This window comes from Bos indicus x Bos taurus, chromosome 29, assembly GCF_003369695.1.
Source record: "Bos indicus x Bos taurus breed Angus x Brahman F1 hybrid chromosome 29, Bos_hybrid_MaternalHap_v2.0, whole genome shotgun sequence".
NCBI lineage: Eukaryota > Metazoa > Chordata > Mammalia > Artiodactyla > Bovidae > Bos > Bos indicus x Bos taurus.
In genome coordinates, this window is record NC_040104.1 from 14778924 (window position 1) to 14805916 (window position 26993).

The 26993-nt window shown below is 46.5% G+C and overlaps 1 protein-coding gene across 4 annotated transcripts in view; it reads right to left on the minus strand.

Annotated features, from left to right (window-relative positions):
* The window catches only part of APLP2 (amyloid beta precursor like protein 2), a 62625-nt gene that overhangs the window by 17904 nt on the left and 17728 nt on the right, over positions 1-26993 (minus strand). For 2 of the 4 annotated variants that reach the window (XM_027532545.1, XM_027532546.1), the window contains exons 2-7: positions 10946-11119; positions 9978-10101; positions 4853-4965; positions 3687-3883; positions 2883-3103; positions 1681-1848 (exon numbers count right to left, since the gene is read on the minus strand). In XM_027532545.1, the coding sequence (XP_027388346.1) occupies positions 1681-1848; positions 2883-3103; positions 3687-3883; positions 4853-4965; positions 9978-10101; positions 10946-11119 (997 nt within the window). The remainder of the gene's footprint in view (positions 1-1680; positions 1849-2882; positions 3104-3686; positions 3884-4852; positions 4966-9977; positions 10102-10945; positions 11120-26993) is intronic. The other 2 variants (XM_027532547.1, XM_027532548.1) reach the window with 1 other exon arrangement.

Consider the following 26993-nt stretch of genomic DNA (forward strand, 5'->3'; position numbering starts at 1 on the left):
CATGACACTCAGGAGAATTTCAAAGCGCTGAAGTCCGTCCGTGCCAACAAGCACGTCCCTCAGTGATGTAGGCCCGCAGCTTAAAGGCTTACGTGTTGGAGACAGAGCCTTTGGTTCATATCACTGGGCCGGATAAAGATAATATAAGCGCAAGCTGCGTCCACCCTGGAATGAAAGGGCACAGGAGCAGCAGACCTGGAGGTCTGGTTCTGAAGACAATGGACTCGGACCCGGAACCACATGCCCTCTGTGTGCAAGCAAACGGCCCAGGAAGCCAGCACACCCGCAGGTGCTGGTCCCTTTCAAGGGACAGTGACGCTACCATCTTCCAAAGCGCTCAAGTCAGGGGCTCCACAAGTGCACGGACACACTGCTTCTCCTTCCACAGTAACAGGAGACTCCGGTTCTGCAGACTTCAAAGCCGTTCGTGCTCTGACCACCTGCCGTCGCCTGGTGTCTCTTACTGCCCCGTCAACATTTGATCCTTTGGGTAAAGACTGCACCTCACGTTCAACATGAGCTTTAATGACCTCGATTCCTCAGGCTTCCGCCACAAACAACGCTTTCTTGCCCCTTAGTTTAAGGAGTTTAACAAAGCAGGAAGAATCATTGTAATTTCTAGCTCTGTCTTTCCTGAAAGAAAAAGTTTCTGCCACTGATGTTCCCTAAGGGCTCTTTTTTTTTCTTTCATCTTTTCAATGATTTCAAATAAAAACTCCACAGAGCAGCAGCTACAGTGGGAGCACTAACAGTATACCATATCATATTAAGAGGGAACAAAAGGGTCTGAAGGAAACCTTTGAATGAAAAGCCATCAGACGCTAGAGCCAAAAATCTTTAGAGCAAATGACCAGGACTGGCAATGAGTGTCAGAATCAGAAGGCAGAAGGGTCTGTCCAGCCAAAGGGTTTTCCTACACCCGGGTCAGAACTGCTCCAGATGAGAATCTTCAACAGGAAAAGGGCTAACTACGAAGAAAAGCAACCTATTGATGTCTGAGTGAACCATACTCCACTGAACGTGGAATTTCCTTTGTGACCAAAGAAAAAAAAACAAACCTTCCCTGTTCCCTAAAGCTCTGTGTGACCCAAGGTCCCCCAGAACACTAGGGAAACAGTCACCACCGCTTGTCTGCAGAGCAGGCTCCCTGGAGTGCATGAAGATGTTCCAATGTTCTCAGCGTCCCAAAGTGTCCTTACTGTCACCTCCTTGGAGAGCAGGCGTACCCCTTAGCGAGCGTGCATTGTGGGGGTTGGCAACAGGGCTGCTCAAGACCAGAATGAGGGACAAAGCCTGGACATGAGCATGTGCAGAACTCATGGCCTATCCGAGTGCCCTTCATGCCTTTCAGCGTCTGACAGCAGAGGGCAGGGCCTCCTTCCCAACAAACACAGGGGCTCCCGAAAGGGCAGGCCCCAGGCTCTCCCCTCGGGCAGGGAGGGAGCACCACCCCTCCGCCATCACCTCCTTCATCACCACCATCACCTCCTCCTCCTCCACCACCACCACCACCAGGCCCACAGCGAGCACAGGACACAGAAAACTGAGCTGACAACTGCCGACAGAAAAGCAGAGCTAGCTCTAGAAAGCACAGAGAGGAGGGCAGACCGACAGTGACACCGAGTGGGCGGGGAGCACCACACAGACGCGGCCACAGGACGCACGCCGGACGGGACTTACTCATCGCTTTACACACAGCCATACAATAATCCTCAGACTCAAAATTGTTCCTGTTGCCGCCGCAGCCGCCATATATAAAGCGCACGCACTTCCCCTTGGAGAGGTCGAAGTACCAGCGGGGCATCACGGCCCGGCACGGCCCCGTCAGCGCCTCCTGGGAGCAGACAGCTGTGTGGAAACGGTCAGAAGGTCAGCGGGGCAGGGCAGCGGCTTCGGGGGCTCACAAAGCTACAGACCAGCAAGGGGAGAAGGTCCGAGTGACACTGGACCTCAGCAAAGGCCAAGACGGGGTGGGACCCGGGGGTCCCGGCCAACCATTGCTGCCAGCCATCGCTGAGCATGTGGTCCTCTTCCTTCCCGAGGCAAGGGAGAGCCCTGGGCCCTGAGAACACTGAGCAGTGCTTTTTGCACTGTCTGGAGCTTAGAGTGGGAAAGGGCTGATGTGGAGGAACTCCACAGCGCACAGCTCGGGAGCCTCACATTTCTGGTCTGTGTAGTGGGGACAGCTGCCTGCCTTGGCCGTCTCGGGGGCGCCCCGGGCAGAGGAAGGCAGCGCGGGTGCAGAGGCAGTTTCAGTGGCGGTCACCATCGTAAACACTACTCAGGCCTCTGGAAAGGGCCAGTGTACATTTTCTGTTCTCCAAGGTTAATCACAAACTTCTAGACTCGGTAAGTCATCGGCTCCTGGATGAACCCTAAACAATTCTTCAGCTCCTAAATGGCTTCAGATATACAGTCAGCAGGGGGCTGCAAAGAAGTGGGCTAAAACATTTACTTTTTATTTAACGGTGAAATTGAAAGGGCCCTGATCCCTTACCAGCAGGTCATCAAATTCCAGATGCCCTGATGGCCAGAGCAGCCTACAGATTGGAACACACTCAGGAAAAGAACTAAAGAAGTGACGTCCACTCCAAAACCTGGGACTTTGGCCTCACTGAGGAAGGGGCTCCCAGGCGGGAACATCTCCGGCTGGATATGGGAGAATCCTGCCGGAGGGCAGACCACATGGTCTCTCTGATTCTCTAAGTCCTCACAATGCACATCACAGTTTCCTGACTCCATCTGTCCGCTGCCAGACCTGGTAGCACCCAGAGCTGACCTCACTTTTGGGGCATGAAGCCGCCCTCCTGGGAGGCAAGCAGCCTGTAAATGAATGAAAGAATATTAATAGATTGTAAGTAAATGATGGCCAGGTGGTCTACCTCTAACGTCATGAGTGATCTCCTCCTCCGCGGTGGCCCTGTAGCTGCTGGGCTCGGTGGGGCTCTCCTCATTGTAGTCATCTCCCTTGAAGGTGTCGTAGTAGTAGTCGCGGTCTTCCACCACCTCCTCCTCTCCCTCCTCCTCCTCCTCCTCGTCGTCGTCCTCCCCGTCTGCAGTTGCCTCTGTGAAGTCTTCCAGATCTGCTTCAGTAGGAAACTCACTAAAGGTCACAACAAAAAAGGAAGGTCACCACCAACTGCGCACACAGAGAACCACTGACTCCCTTTCCCTGCTCTGAGCCTCGGAGCCCAGAGGCAGGGAGTAATAAGTTCAGCCCATCCCTGGTGGCTCAGACGGGGGGAAAGAATCCTGCAATGCAGGAGACCCGTTCAATCACTGGGTTGGGAAGATCCCCTGGAGGAGGGAATGACAACCCACTCCAGGATTCTTGCCTGGGAAATCCCATGAACAGAGGAGCCAGGTGGGCTACAGTCCATGGGCTGGCAAGGAGTCAGACACGACTGAGTGACTAACACTTTCACTTTTCCACTTTCACAGTGAGCTATGCTGCTAAAAGCCCTGAGCCTGGCCACCTCATCAGGAGCTGACCGCCAGGGAGCAGGGGCCGAGTGATTGTGCAAGAAGGTGCGTGGCCGGGAGGACAGGTGGATGAAGGCCACTGGTGCACCTGGGCTCAGCCACAGTCGAGTGAGATGTGCTGGCCCGGCTCTGGAGGAACAGGCTTCAGCCAGGAGCCTGGGTGCAGCAGCCACAGCCGCCCACAGGCTCAGGACAGAACTCACCTTTTATAAACGTCGTAGTCTTCCTCCTGATCCTCGTCGTCGTTGTCATCGTCGTCCTCCTCGTCCTCTTTGGACACCGCAGTTTGGACCACCTTTGTCTGCGGGCAGCACACGTACTCGGTGCCGTGGAACTGGTCCACCCCGCAGGGCAGCAGCATGCTGTAGCTGTACAGGGTCATCTCCTGAGTGAGGCAGGCCTGGGGGCCCAGGAACATGGTCAGGAGACAGCAGTGCGCTCAGAGACCCCACCCCTAGCTCTCTCAGGACGTAAGTGCACTCAGAGATCCCACCCCTAGCTCTCTCAGGACACAAGTGCGCTCAGAGACCCCCACCCCTAGCTCTCTCAGGACTCAGCAGTGTGCTCAGAGACCCCACCCCTAGCTCTCTCAGGACTCAGCAGTGCGCTCAGAGACCCCCACCCCTAGCTCACTAAATCACAGAAGAAGCCCTCACTAAATCACAAAGTTAAGCCTTTCTCGTGGACACATTAATTTTTTTTGCCAAAAAGTTGTGACGCTACTACTTTACAGATTTACAAATTTCGCTTAACCTGCAATGGGAACATGTTATCTGGCCCAAAACAATGAAAGCCCAAAGGTGGAAAAAATTAAGGCTGGGGTGATGGTGGTGGTGGTGGTGGTTTCTTTGAGTCATTATCAACACTGGTTAACAGTGGTCAGTAATAACATGCATTCTTCAGCGGTGAGGAATTCAAATTACTTCATAATTAGACAAAATAAAGGCAACCGACAGGGAAAACCAACTAAACTGGGAGGACACGCTACGGAAGCTCATCCTCCTCAGAGAAGAGTGAAATGACTTCTGGTCCCGTCAGCACGCACGTCCACACAGATCTTCTGTAACTGGATATTTCCACACAGGCCTTGGGGTCTGCGGCAGCCTTACTGGATGCCCTGCCGAGAGCTTCTCAGCAATCCTTTTAACATCCTTGACTCCAGGCGCTGGACTGTTAATACTGTACTTCCTTACCAAAATAGCTATTCTTCTTCCAAATATTTTTAACTTAGAAGACACAAGTAATTGTAAACTTTGATGAGATAAAGGGGACAAAACTGAGTTAAGAAGACTATTATTCTTCTGGAGAAACGCGCTCCTCTCTCTCCTGACAGGAGTGGCAGCCCCTGATGCTGCCGGCCGGCCGTTACCTCTTTGACCACGGTGTGCCAGCGCTGGTGATTCTCGCACACCTCCATCCGCTCCTTGTGGAAAAACAGGCACTTCTCTGGAACTAGCAGCACATCACTGACAAATTCACCCACTGGAAAAGAGAAGCTTTGTCAGGAGCAAACCTGATCACGATTCAAGGTGAAAATGACCCTGACTGCAGGTCACTGGGACGGTCACGCAGCCACGTGCAGACAGGAGCAGTCTCTGACGCGCGTGAGCTGAGCTGCAGCTCATCTGCAGGAGCCAACTGGACATTTCGGCTCCAGGCCAGCAGACACACAGCCGTGACGCCCGGGACTTCCTCCCTCCTCCCCACCCTCCATCCCTTACTCCCGGCAGGGAAAACAGGAAGAGGAGCCCATCAAGACCTCAAACACACACGGCGACTCCCCACCACCTCTGACTTCACACCAACAACAGTCCCAGCCTCTCACTCCTCTCTTTCTGCCCACATTGCGTCAAGTAACAAAATGTCCAGGAAACTGAGACTGCCTGTTCTCCCAAAGTACAGGTGAACTTTACTTTAGCCCTCTGTGTACCTACAGACACCTCACTCTAAGACAAACCACCACTGTGATGACTGATCCAGGTACAGACTGTCAGTGGAGAGTGAATGGAAAATGGGGAGAGATGTCTTTGCAGAGGGAAGGTCTGGCAGACACAACTTTACCCGGGTGAGTGATAAGCTGATGGAAGTCATGTTCTGAGAACACATCACCTAGACGTCTTTCTGCTACAGTCATCTGGCTCTACTGCTAAGTCACTTCAGTCGTGTCCGACTCTGTGCGACCCCATAGATGGGAGCCCACCAGGCTCCCCTGTCCCTGGAATTCTCCAGGCAAGAACACTGGAGTGGGTTGCCATTTCCTTCTCCAATGCATGAAAGTGAAAAGTGAAAGTGAAGTCGCTCAGCCGTGTCTGACTCCTAGTGACCCCATGGACTGCAGCCTACCAGGCTCCTCTGTGCATGGGATTTGCCAGGCAAGAGGACTGGAGTGGGTTGCCATTGCCTGGCTCTAATTATACACAACAATGAGAGGATGAGATAGTTGGACGGCATCACCAACTAGACTGACGTGAGTCTGAGCAAGCTTCGGGAGTTGGTGATGGACAGGGAAGCCTGGTGTGCTGCAGTCCATGGGGTCTCAAAGAGTTGGACACGACTGAACTGAACTGATACACAACAATATGACAGAATCGTATTCAGAGATATTGTGTTAAACAAAGGGCCTAGACTGTCAAAAATATTATTGTCATAAAAGACTCAGGAACTTCCTTAGGGGTCCAGAGGTTAAGACTGCACTCTTCCACTTCAGGGGGCACAGGTTAGATACTTGGTTGGGGAACTAAGACCCCACATACTACCAAAAGAATAAATAAAAGATTCAAAACAAAAAGCTGAGGAACTGTCTAGATTAAATATAATACATCACCCTTTTTGCAAGGGAGCTGCAAAGGACATTATTTGAACACTAAGGACAGCTGTCCCAAGTGTGACTGCTATATCACAGTCATAACACGAGAACACCCTTGCTCTTAAGAAGCTGAAAGCTACTTGGAGGTGAACTATCATAAAGTCCCAACTCACTTTCAAATGGTTTAACAATGAAAAGGAAGTAAAGTGCACAAAATAGACAGAGTAAGACGGATAAGGCAAAACTGGAAGCCCAGGTAACAGGTATAGAGTTCACGACTGCATTTACCATAGGTCTGAAGCTTCTCAAAAATAAAAAGCTGGGGGGAAATTACACATAGCTGCTTAGAAAATAGAGCCCTTACCTTTTAGAAATACATGCTGAAATATTAAAAAAAAAAAAAAGGTATCTGTGATTTGTTTCCAAATAATGAGGGGCTGTTGGGAGTGGGCCACAGATGGGGTAAGGGTAGTCCATGAACTGATGCCCGTTTGATTGGGCAGTGGGCACATGGTGGGTAAGGCGATGCTTCTGTGTCTGGGTATGTTTGTAATGTCCATAATAAAAGGCTAGACACTCTGGGTCAGTAGGTCCAAGGTGGGCCTCAGTGATCTGCACTCAACGAACATCCCAGGCTCTTCTGACGCATCATGGACAGGCCTCACAGGGCCCAAGTGCAGGACACCGAGGTGGTGCTGGGCTCAGGGGAGACGCGATAAGTAGGGAGGGGAAAGGAGGCGGGCAGGCTCAGCTCTGACGTTTTACACCAGCAACAACAACAAAACAACAAAAAGGAAAACCTAATTAGGAAATTGTCTGGCAAGAAAGGTCTTGGGGGAATTCCCTGGTGGTCCAGTGGTTAGGACTTGGTGTGTTCACTGCCAGGGCCCGGGTTCAAGCCCTAGCGGGGAAACTAAGATCCCACAAGTCAAGTGGCAAGGTCAAAAAAAGAAAAGTTGTAGGGCCTGAACTGGTGTGAAGTCTACACGTAGACCAGCTTCCCAGCCTCACCACAGCCTCAGGCCTCAGTCTCTGGGAGGCCAGGGGCAGCCCCTGACCTGCTGTGAGGGGGAACACACTCTCTTGTCTTCACAAGCAGCTGCCCCATATCAAAACAGCCCTCCACAGGGCAGTGAGGTTTCACTCCACTATTAGCACAGGGACTTTGGGGGCCCAATAGCTCAATTTGACATTAATGCAGGAATACAAAGGTGAATTACACACAGTGCTGCCCTCGAGGGCCCCAAAGGCCCCAGGGAAGTAGAAACAAAAGTTTACCATCAACCAGGCTTACAGTTGCAGCTTAGTATAGGCAAAGCCCAGTGGCAAACCAGGATTCAGCTCCACTGGGGAAGCAACCTGAGGCTCAATCTAAGTAGAAATCACTTGAATTCTGACATCCAAGTACCAGCTCTCATTGTTGACAGTAACTGTATTTACTTGGCAATATATTTATTTTTGGTTTTTATTTTGGCCCCGCCTCGAGGCTTCTGAGAACAAGACATCACAGCAACCATCCCCATCCAAAAATCCTTCCAGAAATAAATAAGGACAGAAACAGCCACAGGCTCACAGAGCTCCCTTCTTTAGGTGCAGGAGTCCGTGTGTATATAAATGTCAGAGATGACTAACTCCTTCCCCAAAATACTAGTGCCCTTGTGTCTTCACACTTCACCAACTCTGTCCCACTCAGACCAGCCTGTTTAGATAAAACTTTATGGATAACGAGGCAACTAGTAGTACTGTCAGCTATAAGATTCAGTTTGAGGGGGAACATCGAAGTGTAACTTCTCATTGAATATATAAGTACCAGTGAAAAAGAGCCACACTGGGAAAGATCGAGTTGCAAAGGCTTATGGACAAGGATGCAAAAGGAAGAAATGATTGCTAGGTACTATCTATCTATTGTGTAGATAGCATTCAAGAATGCTCTTTCATTTCCTTAAGTTTGAGAGTTTTACAGAGAATGAATGAAACCTCGTACCCAGAGAGGCGTTACAGCCAAACGCAAAGAAAAAACATCTTCAAAACCACATCACGCAAAACCTTTCAAAAGCCTCACACCACTGCAGGGTCCTCAGTTTTAAATAAACTGTGTTAAGCGCATGCAGTGTCCTTTCCCCCACCCAACATTTTTAAAACAAAGTCATTACTATGTATTTTAAATACTGTTACTCAGGTGCTGCCTCTGTTAGTTTGCTACGCGTGAGAATGAGAAAAGCAATGAATCCCATGTTAGGAAAGGTTTTGATGAAGGGAGGGAGGGGAACAGGTTAACAGAATTAGCCACACACAGAGAACAAAGCAATGGATACTTAGAGGAAAGGGGGAGTGGGAGGAACTGGGAAACTGGGACTGACGTATACACACGATTAGGTATGAAATAGGGAACCAACGAGTGGACTGTACAGCGCAGGGAGCTATACTCAGTGCTCTACGGAGACCTGGACGGGGAGGAAATTCAAAAAAGATCTGGAAACATGGCTGACTCACTGTGCTGTACAACAGAAACTAACACAATACTGTAAAGCAACTATACTCCAATAAATATTAATTGAAAAATAAACACATCCACAGAACTACAGGGGCTGTCTACTTTTTGTTAAACTTTTTATTTTACATTGGGATATAGCTGACTAACAATGTTGTGACAGTTTCAGGTGAACAGCAAAGGGACTCAGCCATACATGTACATGTATCCATTCTCCCCCGACCTCCTCTCCCATCCAGGCTGCCACAGAACACTGCAGGCTGTCCTCGCTTAATACTCTGTGTTAGTCCATTAAGCTTCTATGACCAAATCTGCCCAAGTCACCCAGGTTTCAGATGTGTGAACATAACTCAGGTGTGTTGACGCTGAGTAGTCAGGATGAACACACTCACCATGTTTGGAACAACCCTCCTTCTGGGTGATAAAATGTTACAGTGGTCCCCAAGTTCGCTCTGACTGTTCATACAAATGCATGGAGTCAGAACACCCTTATCAGCTGAGCCTTCAGATGGGCAGGTGGCACAGGGCGTGGCCGAGGCCATCCTGATGTCTACAGCAGCTACGACTCACTCCTTCAGCTCCCGAACACTAAGCACAGAGTCTGATCTGGCTGGCGATACAGGACTTCAGCAAAATGTGTGGGCGAAGTAAGGGGACCAGAAGACCACCCCTCAGGCTGCTGCAGTACTATGCACGCTAGGGCTGTTAACAGTCATTTCAGACTCTCGACGTGAACGAAGCTGGGCCACTCTGAGGGCAGCGTGCTCACTCAGGGCTGTAGAGAAGGCTCATCCTGTTAAGTCAGAGGGTGCCCACAATGGGAGAGGCAGAGTGAGCAACCAGACAAGTCACCTATCAATGCCAGAAAGCTGCGAGTGTTCAAAGGTCCCCAGTAAATTCCTACAGCCCTTGGCTTCTTAGCAGATGAAGTTATCTCACTGTGAGCCAAGCGAAAATGAAATGTAAGGGACTTCCCTGGCGGCCCAGTGGTTAAAACTTCACCTTCCAATGCAGGGGGACATGGGTTCAATCCCTGGTCGGGGAGATAAGGTCCCATATGCTACGCAACATGGCCAAAAAATAAAAATTAAAAATATTTTTATAGTTTAAAAAAAATTTTTTTTCAAAAAGAAAAGAAAATGTGAGACCGGGGACCCTGACTCCCTGAGCGGTACCCAGAGGCCCCAGGATGCTCACCGAGACACTTGAATGGGATCACGATGTGGCTCTTGCACTGCTTCTTGTCCCTCCGGCACCAGTTGTCCACACTGACTGGCTGGTTTGCCTCCATCACATTTGTGATCTGTAGCTCTGGATACATCTGCAAGGGACAGGGAACACGCACGGTAAACGGACTTTGTCCATAACAGACGGACACTTGCTGGGCAAGTGAGGGCGAGGGTCTGTGTGCTCAGCTTCGCCATCGTCCTCTGTAAAGGTGAAGACACCTCCGCTGCCCGGTTCCAGCTGAACTCCTCCTCAAGTACAGACATTCTGTGACCATTAGCTTTCTTTCGACAGGCAGACTTCGGTACACTTCTAACACATCTTCTCTTTAAAAGGACCTACAGAAGCAGCAAGTTTTCACCCCGAAACGAGTCTATTAGGTATTGAGTCCACTTACAGGACATGCGTAAATAGCCGAGTTCATGAACTAAAACATTCGAAAGGCAAGTCTATGGAAGTGTCTGTTAATGAAACTATAGAATAATATTCCAGCCCTGACCCCAAAGGCTAGTTTTGGCAAGAAGTTAAAACATCTCATATCCTTTTCTACATCAAGTGTTGACCTGAAAGGTCTGTTCAATCAGACCTGAGAGAATCCCTTACGATACTGGTGGCTCCTGGCTACAACCTACAAATGCAAAACACAAGCACACATGTGACACTGGGCCTGCTTCACGTCTTCCTGTGACACGTGGGAAGCCAGGGCTGCATCTCTATGGCCCCGGTCAAGCTTCTGCAGTATTCCTTCTGGAAAGACCCAAGAGCTTGCAGCACGCCTGGGCCAGGCGCACACTCAGAACAAAAGCCTGCTGCCTGGTCATTACAACCTTGGTCTTAGGTCAGAAGAGGAGAATGACAGAGCACCTGTTTCTAAGGTTAATAGGCTCACACATGACCCAGAAAGAAAAGCATCTTTAAGCTTCAGGCAGCACGCTCACCTCCTGACAGTACTGGAGAACTTCTTCTTTTGTGCCGAAGCAGCTGTGGGTGCCCGATGGGTCAGGCTCCCACCTCCCAGTCTGGATGTTCACATGCATGTTTAACTTCCCACAGAACATTGCAATCTGAGGTTCGGCGACAGCGAATCCGGTTCCAGCGCTGGCTGCGAGGGCCTACGGAGAGAAAACAATTACAGGGTCACTCCCAGGAGCCAGCAGTGATAGTACAACTGACCTTTAAAAACTCTTCATTAGTTACATAGTAACTAATGTTTCTTCTTCATAAACAAATCCTTTTCCCAGGAACAAAGCCAGAATAAAAAAAGACCTTTGGACGTCTACGGTCGAGAGAAAGGTGGGTGAGAAACGTAACCCCCTCTCCACCATCTGGATACTTCTGACCTGGGAACAGATCATCCGCCTGCAGTCCCCTCCAACACAAGCAATTCTACTTCCCAGCCTGGAACACACCAAGCCACAGAGTACAGAATGGCAGAAGTTCCAGGGATTTTCTATTCAGTTCACTCACACAACAAAATTTTATTGAGCAGCTACTATCTTTGCACAGCAGCGTGCTAAATGCTTAACACGCAAGGACGAGCCAAAGATTACGTTCCCTGCCTGCAAGGGCTCACAGTCTAGTTCACAGTCGACCCTCACACAGAAAGTGTGATCCCATCCCAGATACCCTGAGGAGGAAGAGAATGCAGAGCTGAAGGAGCCTACAGTACAAAACAGGGATGTGACGTAGGCCTGCGAAGGAGGTTGGCTGGGGAAGTGTCCCAAAGAGTGACACTGGGCATCTGTGTGGGGAGTGTCGACTCAGAGTCTGCTGAGGCCCTAAGGGAGGTGGGTAGCACGTAGGGTCCAGACTGGACAATCCTTAGACCAAGGAAGGATGGAGTGCTGAGCATTTTAAGTATAGCCTTAATATTTCCAAACGCAGCTCCGATGCTCTCTGTATGCATGGGAATGGCTCAGGAGCTGGAGAAATAACAGTAGCTCGGGTAAGACACCCCTGGGAGACAGGAAAGGCTCGGTGACGATGGTGAGGGGGTGTGATACATGAAACGGGAACACTAAAAGGGACTTCAAGAACAATTTCATCTCGTGTTAGGAAAAAAAAACCCAGCTATTTGTAGCCATTAACAGCTCACAAATTACAGGTGACAAAAAACATTTAGGTATGATGAAGCTCCTGCAGTCTCATGCACTAGAAAAAAACACAGGCATCTCTGCGTCTGCAGATACACCAATATTCACAGCGACAACCACAATAAAGTTTTGTTGTCTCTCCTAATATAAAGATTTTTTCAAAACAGAAATTAAACATCTTTTTAAAAACGTGAAAACTTGAGGGTCGGGTTAGATTATATGGTCCATTATGACCTTTTCAAAAAGAGCAGAGAGCATTAATATTAAATGGTTTTCCTATTAACAGGAGAAAACAGATTTGGCTTTTAAAATACACAGAAAGTCGTGTTTTCCAGCCAAGTCTCCTTGATCTGTGCTGAGGGACTGGTTACAGACCTGAATGGTCCTTCCAATCAGAAGCCTGCGTTAGATTGTGAAATACCACATTTTCCAGGACCAACTTACCACCTGTGCAAGTTTTGCTTTGCAGCTTATTAAAATTAGCCTGCTTCCCACTAGCATGAGACAAGGAAGCATGAACACTTGCTCGATAGCGGGGGGAAAGCTAATCTGGATCTAAAATGTTGCCAAGATCAATCAGGGCTGAGAAACACTTCAATGAGATCCAATAAAGAGAACAGTCAGCAACTTTATTAAGTAGAATAGATCGTTGCCCTACTGTGAGGAATAATCATTTATTAAAGTAGAAGACAGATAACTATGCCTTCAGAATAATTGACTGTGAAGCTACATACTGGAGTTAAGTCTTGTCTACTTCAAAGAAAGAAAAAAATATTTAAGGTACCTGGGGAAAGAATGCACAGGTAGTACCCTAACTCACGGGTCTCCAACCTTAAGTATCTAATGCCTGCTTATCCGAGGTGGAGCTGATGTCATTACAGAAATAAAGTGCACAATAAATGTGCTTGGATCATCTCAAAAGCACCCCCTCACCCTGGTTTCTGGTGTCAAAAAGGTTGGGGACCACTGCCCTAGTGGCATTTAGCTCAAATAGATCATTAAAAGGTATAAAGAGGCATAAGAGAAATATGCTTAATTCTCACACTAGCTGGAGATACGCACAAAAAATGCCTCTTGTACTGGTCCTTCTTCTTCTGGGAGCCATACTAAGGCTCAGGGCTAGTAACCTGGGTTATGATGCAAAGGAGAACGAGCATGCAGCACACAAGGGGGTATATACAGAGACAGAGGGGAGCAGACCCCGGGATGTACTCTGCACTGAAACCAGTATTCTCAGCAAATTCCTTCCTTCCAACTCGTCAAAAGCTTAGACAGAAATAAACAATCAACGGGTCAGGAAATAGTATTTCCTAGTGGCTTAGACACTCAGTCATGCCTAACTCTTTGTGACCTCATGGACAGTAGCCTGCCAGGCTCCTCTGTCCATGGAAGTCTCCAGGTAAGAACACTGGAGTGGGTTGCCCTGCCCTCCTCCAGGGGATCTTTCCAACCCAGTGATCAAACTTGCATCTCTTATGTCTCCTGCACTGTAGGTGGATTCTTTACTACCATGCCACCTGGGAAGCCCAGTATTTCCTAAACCTGCTACAAATGAACTACTGTGGTTAAACATGAAAGATGCTGAGTAACAGTTTCTAAATTCTGGACTAGACTTATGGATATATACAACAACATGGCTAAATCTGAAATCAGATTCGTGGTTATCCATAACAACTGGGAAAAAGGACAAGAATATTTTTGAGCAATAAAATTTTTAAGTTGTAGTCTGGTAATAATTGCATGCATATAAACACTTTTCCCATCTCAAAAAATGGTATATTCTAATATTAAACAAGTGGAATGCCAGGGTGGGATCTCAGGGGTGGTATCGTATCTTTCAGAAGTACAGGGGCAAGGGAGGGAAGCCATTTGCCTCTTATATTCCAAAAATGAATATAGGTAAGAAGCAGTGTCAGTTACGTGAGCTCGCCCAGGCCACAGAGTGGGCGTGGTCAAGATCATGGAGGCAAATGCCCATCACACAGCAGATGATGGTCCATGTGTGGCTGTTGGTTGAAAGACCACAAAGGTTCTGACTGTATGAATGCTCAGTTTACGGGTCAACCACGGAGGTCAGTACACTCGTGGTAAGTGCACTTAATCTTTGTGTAGAGATAGTCAACAGCATCTTCCCCAAAGAAGATCTCAAACACCCAAGGGTAAAGCAGCAGGAAGCAGCAGCTTGCAGCCACAGCTCCTCACATCAGTTACCACCAAGGAAAAGGAGGGCAACTGGAATCGGTCCAGACAGCTCATATGCTGCCGTGATTCACTTCTGAGTTCAGAAAGATTAATCCTTGTGGTCATCAGAGACTCTCAAGAAGGTATCATTTGGAATATAAAAAGCCTCTGCGGACCGCATCCAGGAATCAACTAATCAAACATACCCTAACCTTACCTACAGTACAACAGGATTTTTTTTGTTGTTTTTTTGTTTTTCCTGTAATGCTTGTGCTTCTTTCCTTTGAAAATGCTCTTATTTAATGTGCTCTCCATTTTCTGAAGCATACACTGTGCTTTGATCCATTACATCAACATATAAATCAATCTGGTTCTTAAATCTAACATGTTACAAATGGGATTTTGCTGCCAAGTCAGCACTTCTGACATCCTGTGAACCTGGAATCCTCTGCCAGAGAAAATGAATGCCCCGTGCCAGGGCGCTGTGGCTGGCCCTTGATCTGTGCATGCTGCAGCACTTTCAAGGCTTTGAGTACAAACTGCATCAATTGCTTTCCTAGCCCAGCACTTCCACTTTACTTAATAATTCATTCTTAATAAGAAATCCCATTCTATTAATTTGGCTCAGGAAAAGAGTTTAGCTACCTGAGGATGGAAATTCAACTTGGTTAAAAGTGCTCTAGTCACTTGGTTGAAAACCTGAAATGGCTTAAAGCAACAAATAGGAACAAACAGAAATCTCATCCTAATGCTGATCAAGGGTCTTTAGTCATCACCCTAGGAGAAGCATCTCCTGGGCCCACCTCAGCCCCATCTCCCTTCACAAAACTGCTCCCCCATCCAAAGCAAACAGGTAATCCATTACTTCCTCACTAAAGCTACTGCCCCAGGATCTGATTTGGCTCCAGGCTCTGTTGAGAGTGCCTGCCATGGAGGGAGCATCCTTCAGAGAGCAGGGCTTTATCCCATTCCTGAGGGAGTCTGGTCCGGTCCAGGGCCACACAGCTTCAGCTCCCATCATAGCACTGAACAAGCAGCGCCTACTTACCACTGCACAGGCGTGACACAGACAGACTCTTACTCAAAGACACTTTTTAAAAAATGAAGTCAGTAAATGACAATCTACTCATGGATGTGAAGATCCTGTATTCATTTCTGTCTGCTCAAGTTCTGAATGGCACTTCACGATTCCTAAATTAAAATGACTTAAGTCTGTGTCCACATACCTGCGGCTAAGACTTACTTAATCGAGCAAAGTTTAACAAAATCCATAGTTTCAAGGTTATTGCCCCAATATATTAACTACAAAAGGGAAGACAAATGACTTCACAAGTGGTCTCCAGCAATAATTCACATTAAGAGGACAGATGAGCAAAGACGCACCGATGGCTGTCCTGAACTGGAGGCTACAGACAAAAAAAAAACAGATGCAACGTGGGAGCCCAGACAGCATCCTACAACAGGAAAAGGACACTGGAGGAAACCTGGAGCCGAATGTGAACACAGCCTGTGAGTCAGTTAACAGCACTGTACCAGGGTCCACCTCCCAGCTTTGATAACTGCACAAGGGTTATGTCAGATGTTAATATGAAGAGAAAAACAGTGTTAACGTATGGGGGAACTCCCTCTAGTATTTCCGCAACTTTTAAAATACTCTAAAGGTATTTCAAAATAAAACAGCTTTGTTTTTTTTTTTTTAATTCTGTTCCTCACTTGCCTGAATCTGACTGTGACTGCAAGGTTTCAATCTGTCAAAAGGAAATGAAACATTTTGGCAGGACAACTAGCAAGTAAATCAAGCAGGCCCAATACCTGAAAAACTGTTTATTCTGAACACACCATAATGTAGTAAAACCCCATGTGTATATAGATTATATCTGATTTCTCTCCAGTGGGGGGACGACTACAATCCTGCCCACAACCTAACGTGTACGAGACCCCACTTCTATTACTGTCCAAAGGGTGACTGTTGTCTGATGCCCCAATTACGTCTTCCCCAGCAAGAGTGAAGCTTTCAATTGAAAAAAGCTCCAGGGACTTCCCTGGGGGTCCAGTGGTTGAGAATCTGCCTTGCAATGCAGGGGACCCAGGTTCAGTCCCTGGTCTGGGAACTGGGATCCTACATGAAATGGGACAACTGTGCCCATCGTGCTCCACAACTATCGAGCCTGCACTCTGGAGCCTGCATGCTGCAGCTGGAGAGTAGCCTCTGCTCCCTGCAACTAGAGGAAGTCTGAGCGCAGCAACCCACAGCCTGTGTGCCGCGACAAAAAGCCAGTGGGGCCAAAAATAAATAAATAAAAATAAAAAAGCTCCAGGCTTCAAACATTTTAACCTACTATTTAATAAAATAGCAGAATTCTTGTTGAGCATTTTCCAGCTTTCGAAACAAACAGAGAAGCCTGCGCTTAAAAGGGAGTTTACATGACACAAGCTAAAAATCCTCGGTCTCCCTTTTCTTAACATTTGGACTTAATTCTAATTAGAAACTGGTGAATTAGGCTAGGCGGAAGAACTCTAAATGTAAAAGGCCATTTTTCTTCCACTGACATATGCCAGCTGTCAGGTATCATTTTCGTAGGCAGTAATTTATACAAATGATCCTGCTTTTATTAGAGCTCTAAATATTCAAGTATAGATGAGGTATCAATTCCAAGACTGAAAGCAGTTTAGAATGTCTCCAAGGCTTTTGACAGGAACGTGGTGGTCTGTCCATCTGGGCTACACTGGGAAGGATGCAAGCATTAAGGTTTAAGAGCGGTCTGTCTTTAAGTGTTTCAGAGATGAGAGCTAATAGTCTTTTATAAAGTTACTGAAATATAGAAAACACTTTCATATATTAAAAAAAAAAAAGCAGAACAGTGTTTATGGATTTAGAATTCTCAAATGAACAAATTATCTACAGGTTCCTGTGTTTCTTTCCAATTGCCCATAATAAAATAGGAACTCTACAAAACTGACGTCCTTGGGTACAGAGGTCCTAGAGGCGATGGCTTTTCCAACCATCATCTCCTGACCCCAGAGCAAGTGCATGACATGATGGCTAAGAGCATTGCTGTACGGGGCGGACGAAGTGTGACTGAGTTCTGGCCCCACCACTGACGAGCTGTCCCACATTTGGGAGGTTACCTAAGTAACCTCCCGGACCCCAGTCTCCTGTCTATAAAATGAGGACAATAATAACTAGACACCATAGTGATGTTTTGAGGTTTAATGAGTTTCACACACATAAAGTGCTTGAAATAGTGCTTGTTACATAGGAGTTCTTCAAGTGTTGGCTAATATTATCAGGCTTTAAACTTTATCCGTAAAATAGGGCTACTGACACACTACTCCTCTCAGGCCTCTTGTGGGATTAAATTAAGAGAATGCAAGGAAGCACTAAGCAAAACTCCTGACTCAAACGTCAGCATTGTTATCATCGGCTGGCTCTTGAAGGCATCATTCTCTCAGGCTACAAGAACAGGGGCTTAAGTCACGGGTGTACCACATGACCAGTCACGTCCCCACAAATCCATGAAATGGGGTGAAGATGGCACCTTCCTTTTCTACCTTTGAAATCTGGACACACCAGAGTGGGCTGCATCCACTCTCCATGTTTTGTTTTGAGGGAATTCAGTCATCAAAGGTTCACATGATGATTTAGTACTAGGATACCATAGAAAAAGAGAAGCACCGGGGTTGTTGGCTTCCCGGTTCTGGTTTGGCTTCCTGCTCAAAGTGAGGTCAAGATGAATCTGTGTTTCCTATCAAAAGGACACTATGTTATTTCCCTAAATCTTGAGGGCTGTTCTCTTGAGTTAACTGGCTAAGTAGCCTTGTGGAGGTTATTCTCTTCCGACCCCAGTTATCCCTTTAGGGCGACGTAAATACAACGTTACCCAAATGTTAGCTGTTTCAATAAATGACACCCGTGGTATCAGCTCTGGCTCCCATTACAGCAGACAAAAGTCCACGCTCCTGTAACTCTTGACACATGAGACACGCAGCTTGCAAAAGACAGCTTCCTCACTACATAAAAATCTGCCCAATTCCCAAGCAAAGCAGTGACCCGTCATGTTTTGAAGGCTGTGACCTGCAGAGCTCAGAAAGCTGGGACGGTGGAGTGTGAATAGTAACATCAGACGATCTCCATGGTGTGAACTTGGCCTTCCCCTTGGCAATCACTGGCCAGTATTACCCAGGCAGCAACCAAGGGCCTGGGAGACAAACAGCCCAGGCAGGCTTGGCAGGGGTGGGGGAATAGGCATGTTTCCTAAACCTTAAAAGACTGAAATGATTTCAAGTTACTAACACCAAGAAGTACAAAGATTAAATATTATTCATTAAATGTGTTCACTCCAAATCATTCTTATGGACTCACAGATGACAGAAACACTACAAACAATGGAGCACTTTCTGTGGCATAGGCGAGCACAATCCTGGCAATATTCTCAGAAATTATAAGCATACTTCTAACTGATCTGATGCTTTCTAGTATTTTGTGTATTTTAAATGCATTAGGTCAGTCATTAAAAATAAGGTAATTTGGAGGCATATTTCGAGTATTTTATATACTTGAAACATAATAAATCATACTTCTTTTAATAAATTCTATTCTTCAGATAGATTTAATTCACTAAAATAAATACTTAGTGATTTTACCAAGCTTAAAATGGGTAACTATCCAACATGTCAGCTCTGGCTGCAATGCTCTGACTTCAAGATGTTCTAACCACAAACGTGATCGGTCAATGTCAGATACTGGAATTGATTTCACTGGATCTTTTTTCCTTTAAGTAACTGGGAAAAGATAACAAACAAATCCATGCAGCAGCAAACATCCCCACATAAACACTCAGGACAGTTTTTCCTGGTGTTTGAAGGCAGGGGGTTCACAAACACTTGTCGGGGGCTGCTGCAGTCTGTAACACAGTCCTCATGCAAGTAAGAGACGCCTGGCGAGCAGGTGCACACGTGAATGTGGATGGCGCTAGCTGCTCACTGCCCTACTTGAGAAGTGACTGTCCTGAGTTCTAAGGCACTCTTCTTTCTACCTTCTGTCTTAAATCATTTTTCATAGGATGACAGCAGTAGGAAATGGGTAGTCTATTTTAAAAAATATGTTCCTTCTTTAATATTAAGAACTGACAACCTTAACCAAAATTTTTTTCTTAGCTTTACTATCCCATGAAAAACAAAGCATTCGCTCTTTATTTCTAAGGTTCTGTGATGCTGAATGGAAAGCGCAGAAATTCTTTACAGATAGAAAATAAGACAATTTGCCAGGATGACTTGCACAAGGCAGGGAGAGGAAACGCACACTTGAAAATACAAAAAATGCCAATTTCCACGTGCGATTCTGTGAAACATGTCAGTGTTTACAGGTCAAGCAACAACCACACACTAATCTTCATATAACAAATCACTCTAACTTCTAAAGTCCGTTAAAACAGCTGAGAAAATAACACAAATATGAGAGAGATCCATCCTCTCCAAGTTCAAAGCAAGTCAGAAAGCCATCTCCTCCATGATTTATGTAGCATTATCAGCTCACACCAGGTCTGCCTGCAGACAGTAATTCTTCCTGTCTGGGACCCATGCCCATGAGCACTACTGTAATTATCAGCAATTTAAAAAAATAAAGTAATAAAGCGAGTATGAGCGGCTAGTCAGTATGTTTACTCCTTGCTGTCTCTGCCATTAATTAGCCTTCCTGGGTGCCAGCCACCTAACCACTAAATAAATGCAGGAAGGAGGGCAGGAAAAGCCACACATGAGTAAAAAGAATAAATAAAAAGGGTATCAACATCTGTGTGAATGCTCCCCACCAGGAAAAGCACAAAAGCACTCGTGTTCCAGTGGTCAGGTGGGCCCTGGGGCCAGTGTCCATGCCGCCCTCTGCAATCCACTCCAGCCACAGCATCTGAACCAGCTCCAGGCAGAACACAGCACACACTCTCACGTTCCCAGAGTCCATCTCTGGATGACCCCGGCTACCTGCCCCCTCCTCCCTCCATCACCCCACCAGGCACTGGGTATCATCCTTCTGGGCACAGGCCAGGGTCTCTGCCTCGCAGCTCACCTCTCAGGACCCGGTTCAAATGTGCCTCCTTCTGGGGGCCCTTCCCAAGGACAGGCCCCAACCTGTTGGTTGTTTTATTTTCCCATCAAGCAATCCAAAACCACCCTCCAATAGGATGCAGGTTCCTGGGGGCAAGAAGGGGGGCTCTCCGGGTGCTCTAACTGCATCTGCAAACAGCACCTAGAACCTAGTAGGTAATCACTGACACCCAAGGAGGTGACGGTCTGATTCTAAAACCTGTGCTCTTGGTTTTTTTGCGAAGACATTTAGTTAAACTAATAAGAATTAGCAGATACCGCTCAGTGGCGATTTCTATGACGAACACTGTGCTGGTCTTCACATCAGTACATATATAGTGAATGAACAAGTTAAATGAAAAAAAGAAACCCAGGCAGTGTAACAAGGCTTCATTTTTAAAATGTTATTGTCACGTGAGTCCAGCTGCCTAGCCCAAAAAGCCACCACCAGCCGGCTCCTAGTGGAGTCCTCCACCCCAAGGCGGGTCCTCCTGGGGCGCACCCCTTGCAGCCCTTTCTCCCACTATTTGCCGCCTTGATTCTAAATGACAAGTGTCCCTCTGCACCTTTTCAGTCCAGACATTCTCCATCAACTTTCTATTAAAAAGGGCTGAATTCAAACGACCAGACTCTCTGCTCACCAACCCCGCCCCCCCCGCCCCCCACCCGGCTTCCCTGTGCCCTGTTGGTTAAATCAATCTCCTGTTTACATGATTATAACATAAGAAGGTACTATAGTTACAGCTCCCTTAGGCATCTATCCTCCTCAGGCTCAGCAAGACCATCTCTTCTTTACTTCCCTGTACCAATGGCTGGCGGGCTTCCCCGGTGACTCAGCAATAAAGAACCCGCCTGCCAATACAGGAGGCACGGGTTCAATGCCTGGGTCAGGAAGATCCCCTGGAGGAGGTTACCCACTCCAGTCTTCTTGCCTTGAGAATCCCATGGAGAGAGAAACCTGACGGGCCACAGGCCACAGGGTCGCAAAGAGTCAGACACGACAGTGTGTACACAGTGATGGCTGGCACTCCGTCTGTCAGGAAGATATGCAGAGAAGATCGGAGGAAGACCGCACAGCGTCCTGCCGCTTCTCCCGTGCGGATGACTCTCCAGGAGAGACCCAGCACAGCCACCACTCCTGGGGCTCAGACCACAACCGTCCTGAAGACTCCTCCCTTCTCTCCTGTTCCCCACTCAGGCCTCTCTCCTTCCTGACTGACCCCGTGTCAGTGGCTCACAGCTTCCCACGGGCTCCTGGGAAAAGGTGTGAGGCTGCTGAGTTTCAAACGTGATGGGTCTCAAAATAAGCTTTTATTTTGCGCACATTGTTGGCCATTTGGACAAGCTCTAAATTGTAACGACACAACTTCCCTCAGAATTTAATGGGTGGAACTACTGTCCTCTGGCTCCCAGCACTGCTGCTCGTACATCTAGCCAGTTTGATCCCTAGTTTGCTGTGCAGGTTTGGTTTTTCCTACATGGAAGTAAAATTTTACCAATCTCTGGTATCCTGAAATTTGACTATAAGGAGCCTTGGTCTGGTTTTTGTCAACTCACTTGCCTGACCTTTCATTGGGGTCACATCAGTGTGAATGAAACACTCAATCCTGGGTTTCTTCTCTCTTTCTGAAGTTTTTATCAGGTACATCTTACCTTTATCTTTTCTAGCTTTTGTTCCTTCTTTCATAAAGATTTCTAACCAGATTTTTAAATGTCTAATATCACATTTCTGGAGAAGGCAATGGCAACCCACCCCGGTGTTCTTGCCTGGAGAGTCCCAGGGACGGGGGAGCCTGGTGGGCTGCCGTCTATGGGGTCGCACAGAGTCGGACACGACTGAAGCGACTCAGCAGCAGCAGCAATATCACATTTCTAATAACCAACAACTCTTCCTTTTTCTCTGAAAGTCTTTTTTTGTTGCAAAACTATTTCACAGAGCCAATACCCTCTCCTTTCTGAGATAAGCAGAAAGAGTCTACTAAAGTTATCTGTCCACTCCCTGCATGGTCTTCAAGTTGCTTTCTCCCCATCATTTTGGCTCTGGTTCATGGTGTCCCTGAAGTAGCTGTGACCCTAAGTCATCTAACTCAGTATTAAAGAAGGGGACACTGCAAAGCTGGCTGGATGTCTTCAGCCCATGAAAAGAACTCATCCAGAGAGGAGTTCTACAGCTCCCCAACTTGGGCCCCGAGCCTGGCTGTCTCGGGTCTGGTGGGCCTGACTTTCCCCTCTCAGTGCCTTGTGCTCTGCTGGGCCTGAGGTCCCAGAGTAACCTGTGGTCTTCTCCTGGGGTGCAGAGTAGGGGTGGTATTCAGGGACTAATTACTCATAATGGCAACCCACTCCAGTATTCTTGCCTGGAGAATCCCACGGACAGAGGAGCCTATTGGGCTACAGTCCATGGGGTTGCAAAGAGTCGGACACAACTGAGTAAGTGAGCACACACACACACACACACACACACACACACACACACACAGATATACTGAATTAAACAAAATGTATTGTCAAAGCTCATTTCACCTATTTTTGCCTTTAAAAAAATGTCAACTGGAAAAAGTTACATTTCATACGAGCCTCGCCTTTCCTTCTAGTGACAGGGCTGTGCTAAGTGCACGGCTAACACTGCTAGGGACGACTGCTTTTCATTCACCTATAGACTCTGTTTTACTGCATTTTCCTTTCTTTCATTATGAAGGAAGTTTCTGGCCATTACAAGACTGAGGTGCTTGGACAGCTAAGTAGGTGAAAGCCACAAAGCTTCTCTGAAGAGGCCAGGCTAGACAAGTGGTTACAAGTAAAATAACGAACAGGAATTAAGGCAGGAAAAAGGACCTTGAGACATTTCTTCCTAAAAGGGGGATTTGGTGTAAGTTATGTAAGTGGGTGAAGCAGGGCCAGGAGCCAATGCTCTTAATTTATCCAACTGCTGGAGGGTGGGGGAAGGGAGGATGATTCGCCTCCATCTCCCAGCTCTTTAGATCTACAAATAGGAAAAGAAGCCTGATTGAGACATTAACAAAACTAGACTAGACAAAACAGAAACAAACAAAAATCCCACTCTCCTAGGCTTCTGACAACCACAGAATCAAATGCACGGTGCTGACATCACTCAGGAGTTGATTCAATTATTTCTGTTTTGAGTCAACACACATTTCCAACAACCTTAGAAGAGCAGACTCCAGAGGAAACAAAATGAAAGAATCACAAGTTCTCACCCACAAGGAGGCTTGGGTGGTAAGGAAGACGTCATGTAAATAGAATAATCCCAATAGAAAAGAGTTGCAAACTCCGTCACATAGGAGATCTCCAGCTTACTGTCCAACTGGTTCCTGCTGCTGCTGCTGCTAAGTCACTTCAGTCGTGTCCGACTCTGTGCGACCCCAGAGATGGCAGCCCACCAGGCTTCCCCTTCCCTGGGATTCTCCAGGCAAGAACACCGGGGTGGGTTGCCGTTTCCTTCTCCAATGCGTGAAAGTGAAAAGTGAAAGTGAAGTCACTCAGTCGTGTCCGACTCGTAGCAACCCTATGGACTGCAGCCTACCAGGCTCCTCTGTCCATGGGATTTTCCAGGCAAGAGTACTGGAGTGGGGTGCCATCGCCTTCTCCGAAAGGTACATGACAGGACCCCTATTTAATGTAGGTATAATATTATAAACTGGGAGTCTATTCCTGACCAAATATGAAAATAAAGAGAAACAAGGACAGACACGAGTGTTGTTATAAACCTAAGTATTTTGATCGTAAAAGTTCCTTTGGAGTTCTTTATCTTTTATGGGATGGTGTGGCTGAGGCTCCTTAAAATATTTAAACCTAGTGAAGAACAGAGAAGATGGCATCTCTTTCCCTTGAAAACGTCCCTGGGGCAGGGATGAGCATCCTCTGTTGCTCTGACAACCGTACTACCTCCTTCCAGTGTACATGCCTGGATGGTGCTCACTGCTGGTTCACTGCACATGAATGCCTCAATCACGTCCAGCAGGGATGCGGGCATCTTCCCCAAGATGCGTTCAGTGATCTTTTACTCCCAATCTCAACTAACTTTTCTAGAAACCTCCGTGATGTCTCCATGCCAGTGTTTATAACCTTCCCCTGAGCATTAACTTTCTTAAAAATTCATCCAATCTTTTTTTTTTTCCTGGAGCAATTAAACCATCCTTTCCTTGTGCTAAAAGCTCCATCCGCTGACGATTTACAGACACTGCCCAATCAAGCTTAATCAATTACTCTGAATAATAACACGCCTTTTTAATTTAAATTCAGACACTCCACAAAAGTAATACAATAAAAGACAGATGAGAGCATGGCAACTATCAGCAAACTCCAACTACATTTTGAATGAAAAAACCACCACCACCTTGCTAAATCATCTTATTCATTCCCAAACAATTAAAAAGTACCAAATAGTCAGGAAGCAACAGTTAGAACTAGACATGGAACAACAGACTGATTCCAAATAGGAAAAGGAGTACGTCAAGGCTGTATATTGTCACCCTGCTTATTTAACTTATATGCAGAGTACATCATGAGAAACGCTGGGCTGGAGGAAGCACAAGCTGGAATCAAGATTGCCGGGGAAAAATATCAATAACCTCAGATATGCAGATGACACCACCCTTATGGCAGAAAGTGAAGAAGAACTAAAAAGCCTCTTGATGAAAGTGAAAGAGGAGAGTGAAAAAGTTGGCTTAAAGCTCAACATTCAGAAAATGAAGATCATGGCATCCGGTCCCATCACTTCATGGCAAATAGATGGGGAAACAGTGGAAACAGTGGCTGACTTTATTTTTTGGGGCCCCAAAATCACTGCAGATGGTGACCACAGCCATGAAATTAAAAGACACTTGGTCCTTGGAAGGAAAGTTATGACCAACCTAGACAGCATATTAAAAAGCAGAGACGTTACTTTGTCAACAAACGTCTGTCTAGTCAAGGCTATGGTTTTTCCAGTAGTCACGTATGGATGTGAGAGTTGGACTATAAAGAAAGCTGAGTGCCGAAGAATTGATGTTTTTGAATTTTGGTGTTCGAGAATACTCTTGAGAGTCCCTTGGACTGCAAGGAGATCCAACCAGTCCATTCTAAAGGAGATCAGTCCTGGTGTTCATTGGAAGGATTGATGTTGAAGCTAAAGCTCCAATACTTTGGCCACCTGATGCGAAGGGCTGACTCATTTGAAAAGACCCTGATGCTGGGAAAGATTGAGGGCAGGAAGAGAAGGGGATGACAGAGGATGAGATGGTTGGATGGTATCACCAACTCAATGCACATGGGTTTGGGTAGACTCTGGGATTTGGTGATGGACAGGTAGGCCTGGCGTGCTGTGGTTCATGGGGTCACAAAGTGTCGGACACGAACAACTGAGTGACTGAACTGAACTGAAATAATCTTTATTTTTTTATTTTAATATATCTTTAAAAGCCACAACCATATCTGTATGTATCTATATGCCTATATACACATATGTGTATTTACACACATACAAGTTCAATAATTCTTAAAAATTCACCCAATGAGAATTGATATAGCTTCGGTGCATCAACAACCAAACCACTTTATAAAAAACTAACTCTACTAAAAGTAAAGAGTTTACATGTCCTTAGTTAGACCAGCCTCCAAATGACAGCAACTCAAGCAATGAAGGAAGAAAATTATTTCTTCCAACAAACATACTGTCCTTAACAAAAGGTCTCTGAAGTATTCAAGTACTGGGCGGGGGGGGGGAGTATTTAAGAACAGAAGTAATTTTCAACAGATATGAAAATATGTACAGAACACACACTGTCTAAAAAAGTCCCTTATTTTTTTCTTCTAAATAGTCTTACAGTCATCAGAACTAGTTCACCTTGAAACCTTCAAAAACTGGCAGGCCAGCAGCTATTTGGTAACTTAGTGCGTGAGTGACCCAACAAGTGCCCAACTCTTTGCAACCCCAAGAACCGTAGCCTGAGAACCGTAGCCTGCCACGCTCCTCTGTCCATGGGATGCTCTAGGCAAGAATACTGGAGTAGGTTGCCATGCCCTCCTCCAGGGGATCTTCCTGAGCCAGGGATTGAACCAGTGTCTTTTATGTTTCCTGCATTGGCTGGTGGTTCTTTACTAGTACCATCTGGGAAGCCTCTTGGCAACTTAGTACCCAGGTCCAATTTGGGCGATCCATGCTGGCTACTAGAGCAGTAGCCTTTCTCGGGAACAGCTACTAAGTAGTTCAGTGGAAGAACTTTCACAATGCATTTCTAACGCCTTATGCTAGGATGAGAACAAGTGTTCCTGTCAGGTTAAAGTGAATTCTTTGGCCTTAGGAAAAAAAACTGGTTTCAAATATTTCCAAACATACGTAAGACTAATAGTAACCCACATAACATCACAAAGCCACACCTTAGTCTCAGTAATATTTAACATGATAATATTTTACTTGGCCAACAACGAACTTTACCTACGCTGCTACAAAATGATGTAATCGAAGTCCTGTATTTCTTCCAAACATTTTGTCCCATAAAACTCTAAAATGTTCCAAACAGTGATGTGATATCCAAAAGAAATTTATCTTCACAAATTACCAAGGAAAAAGGACGCTAGAAGTGGTATAGCTATAACATTATCTTAATATTTACTGCAACAAACATTGCTA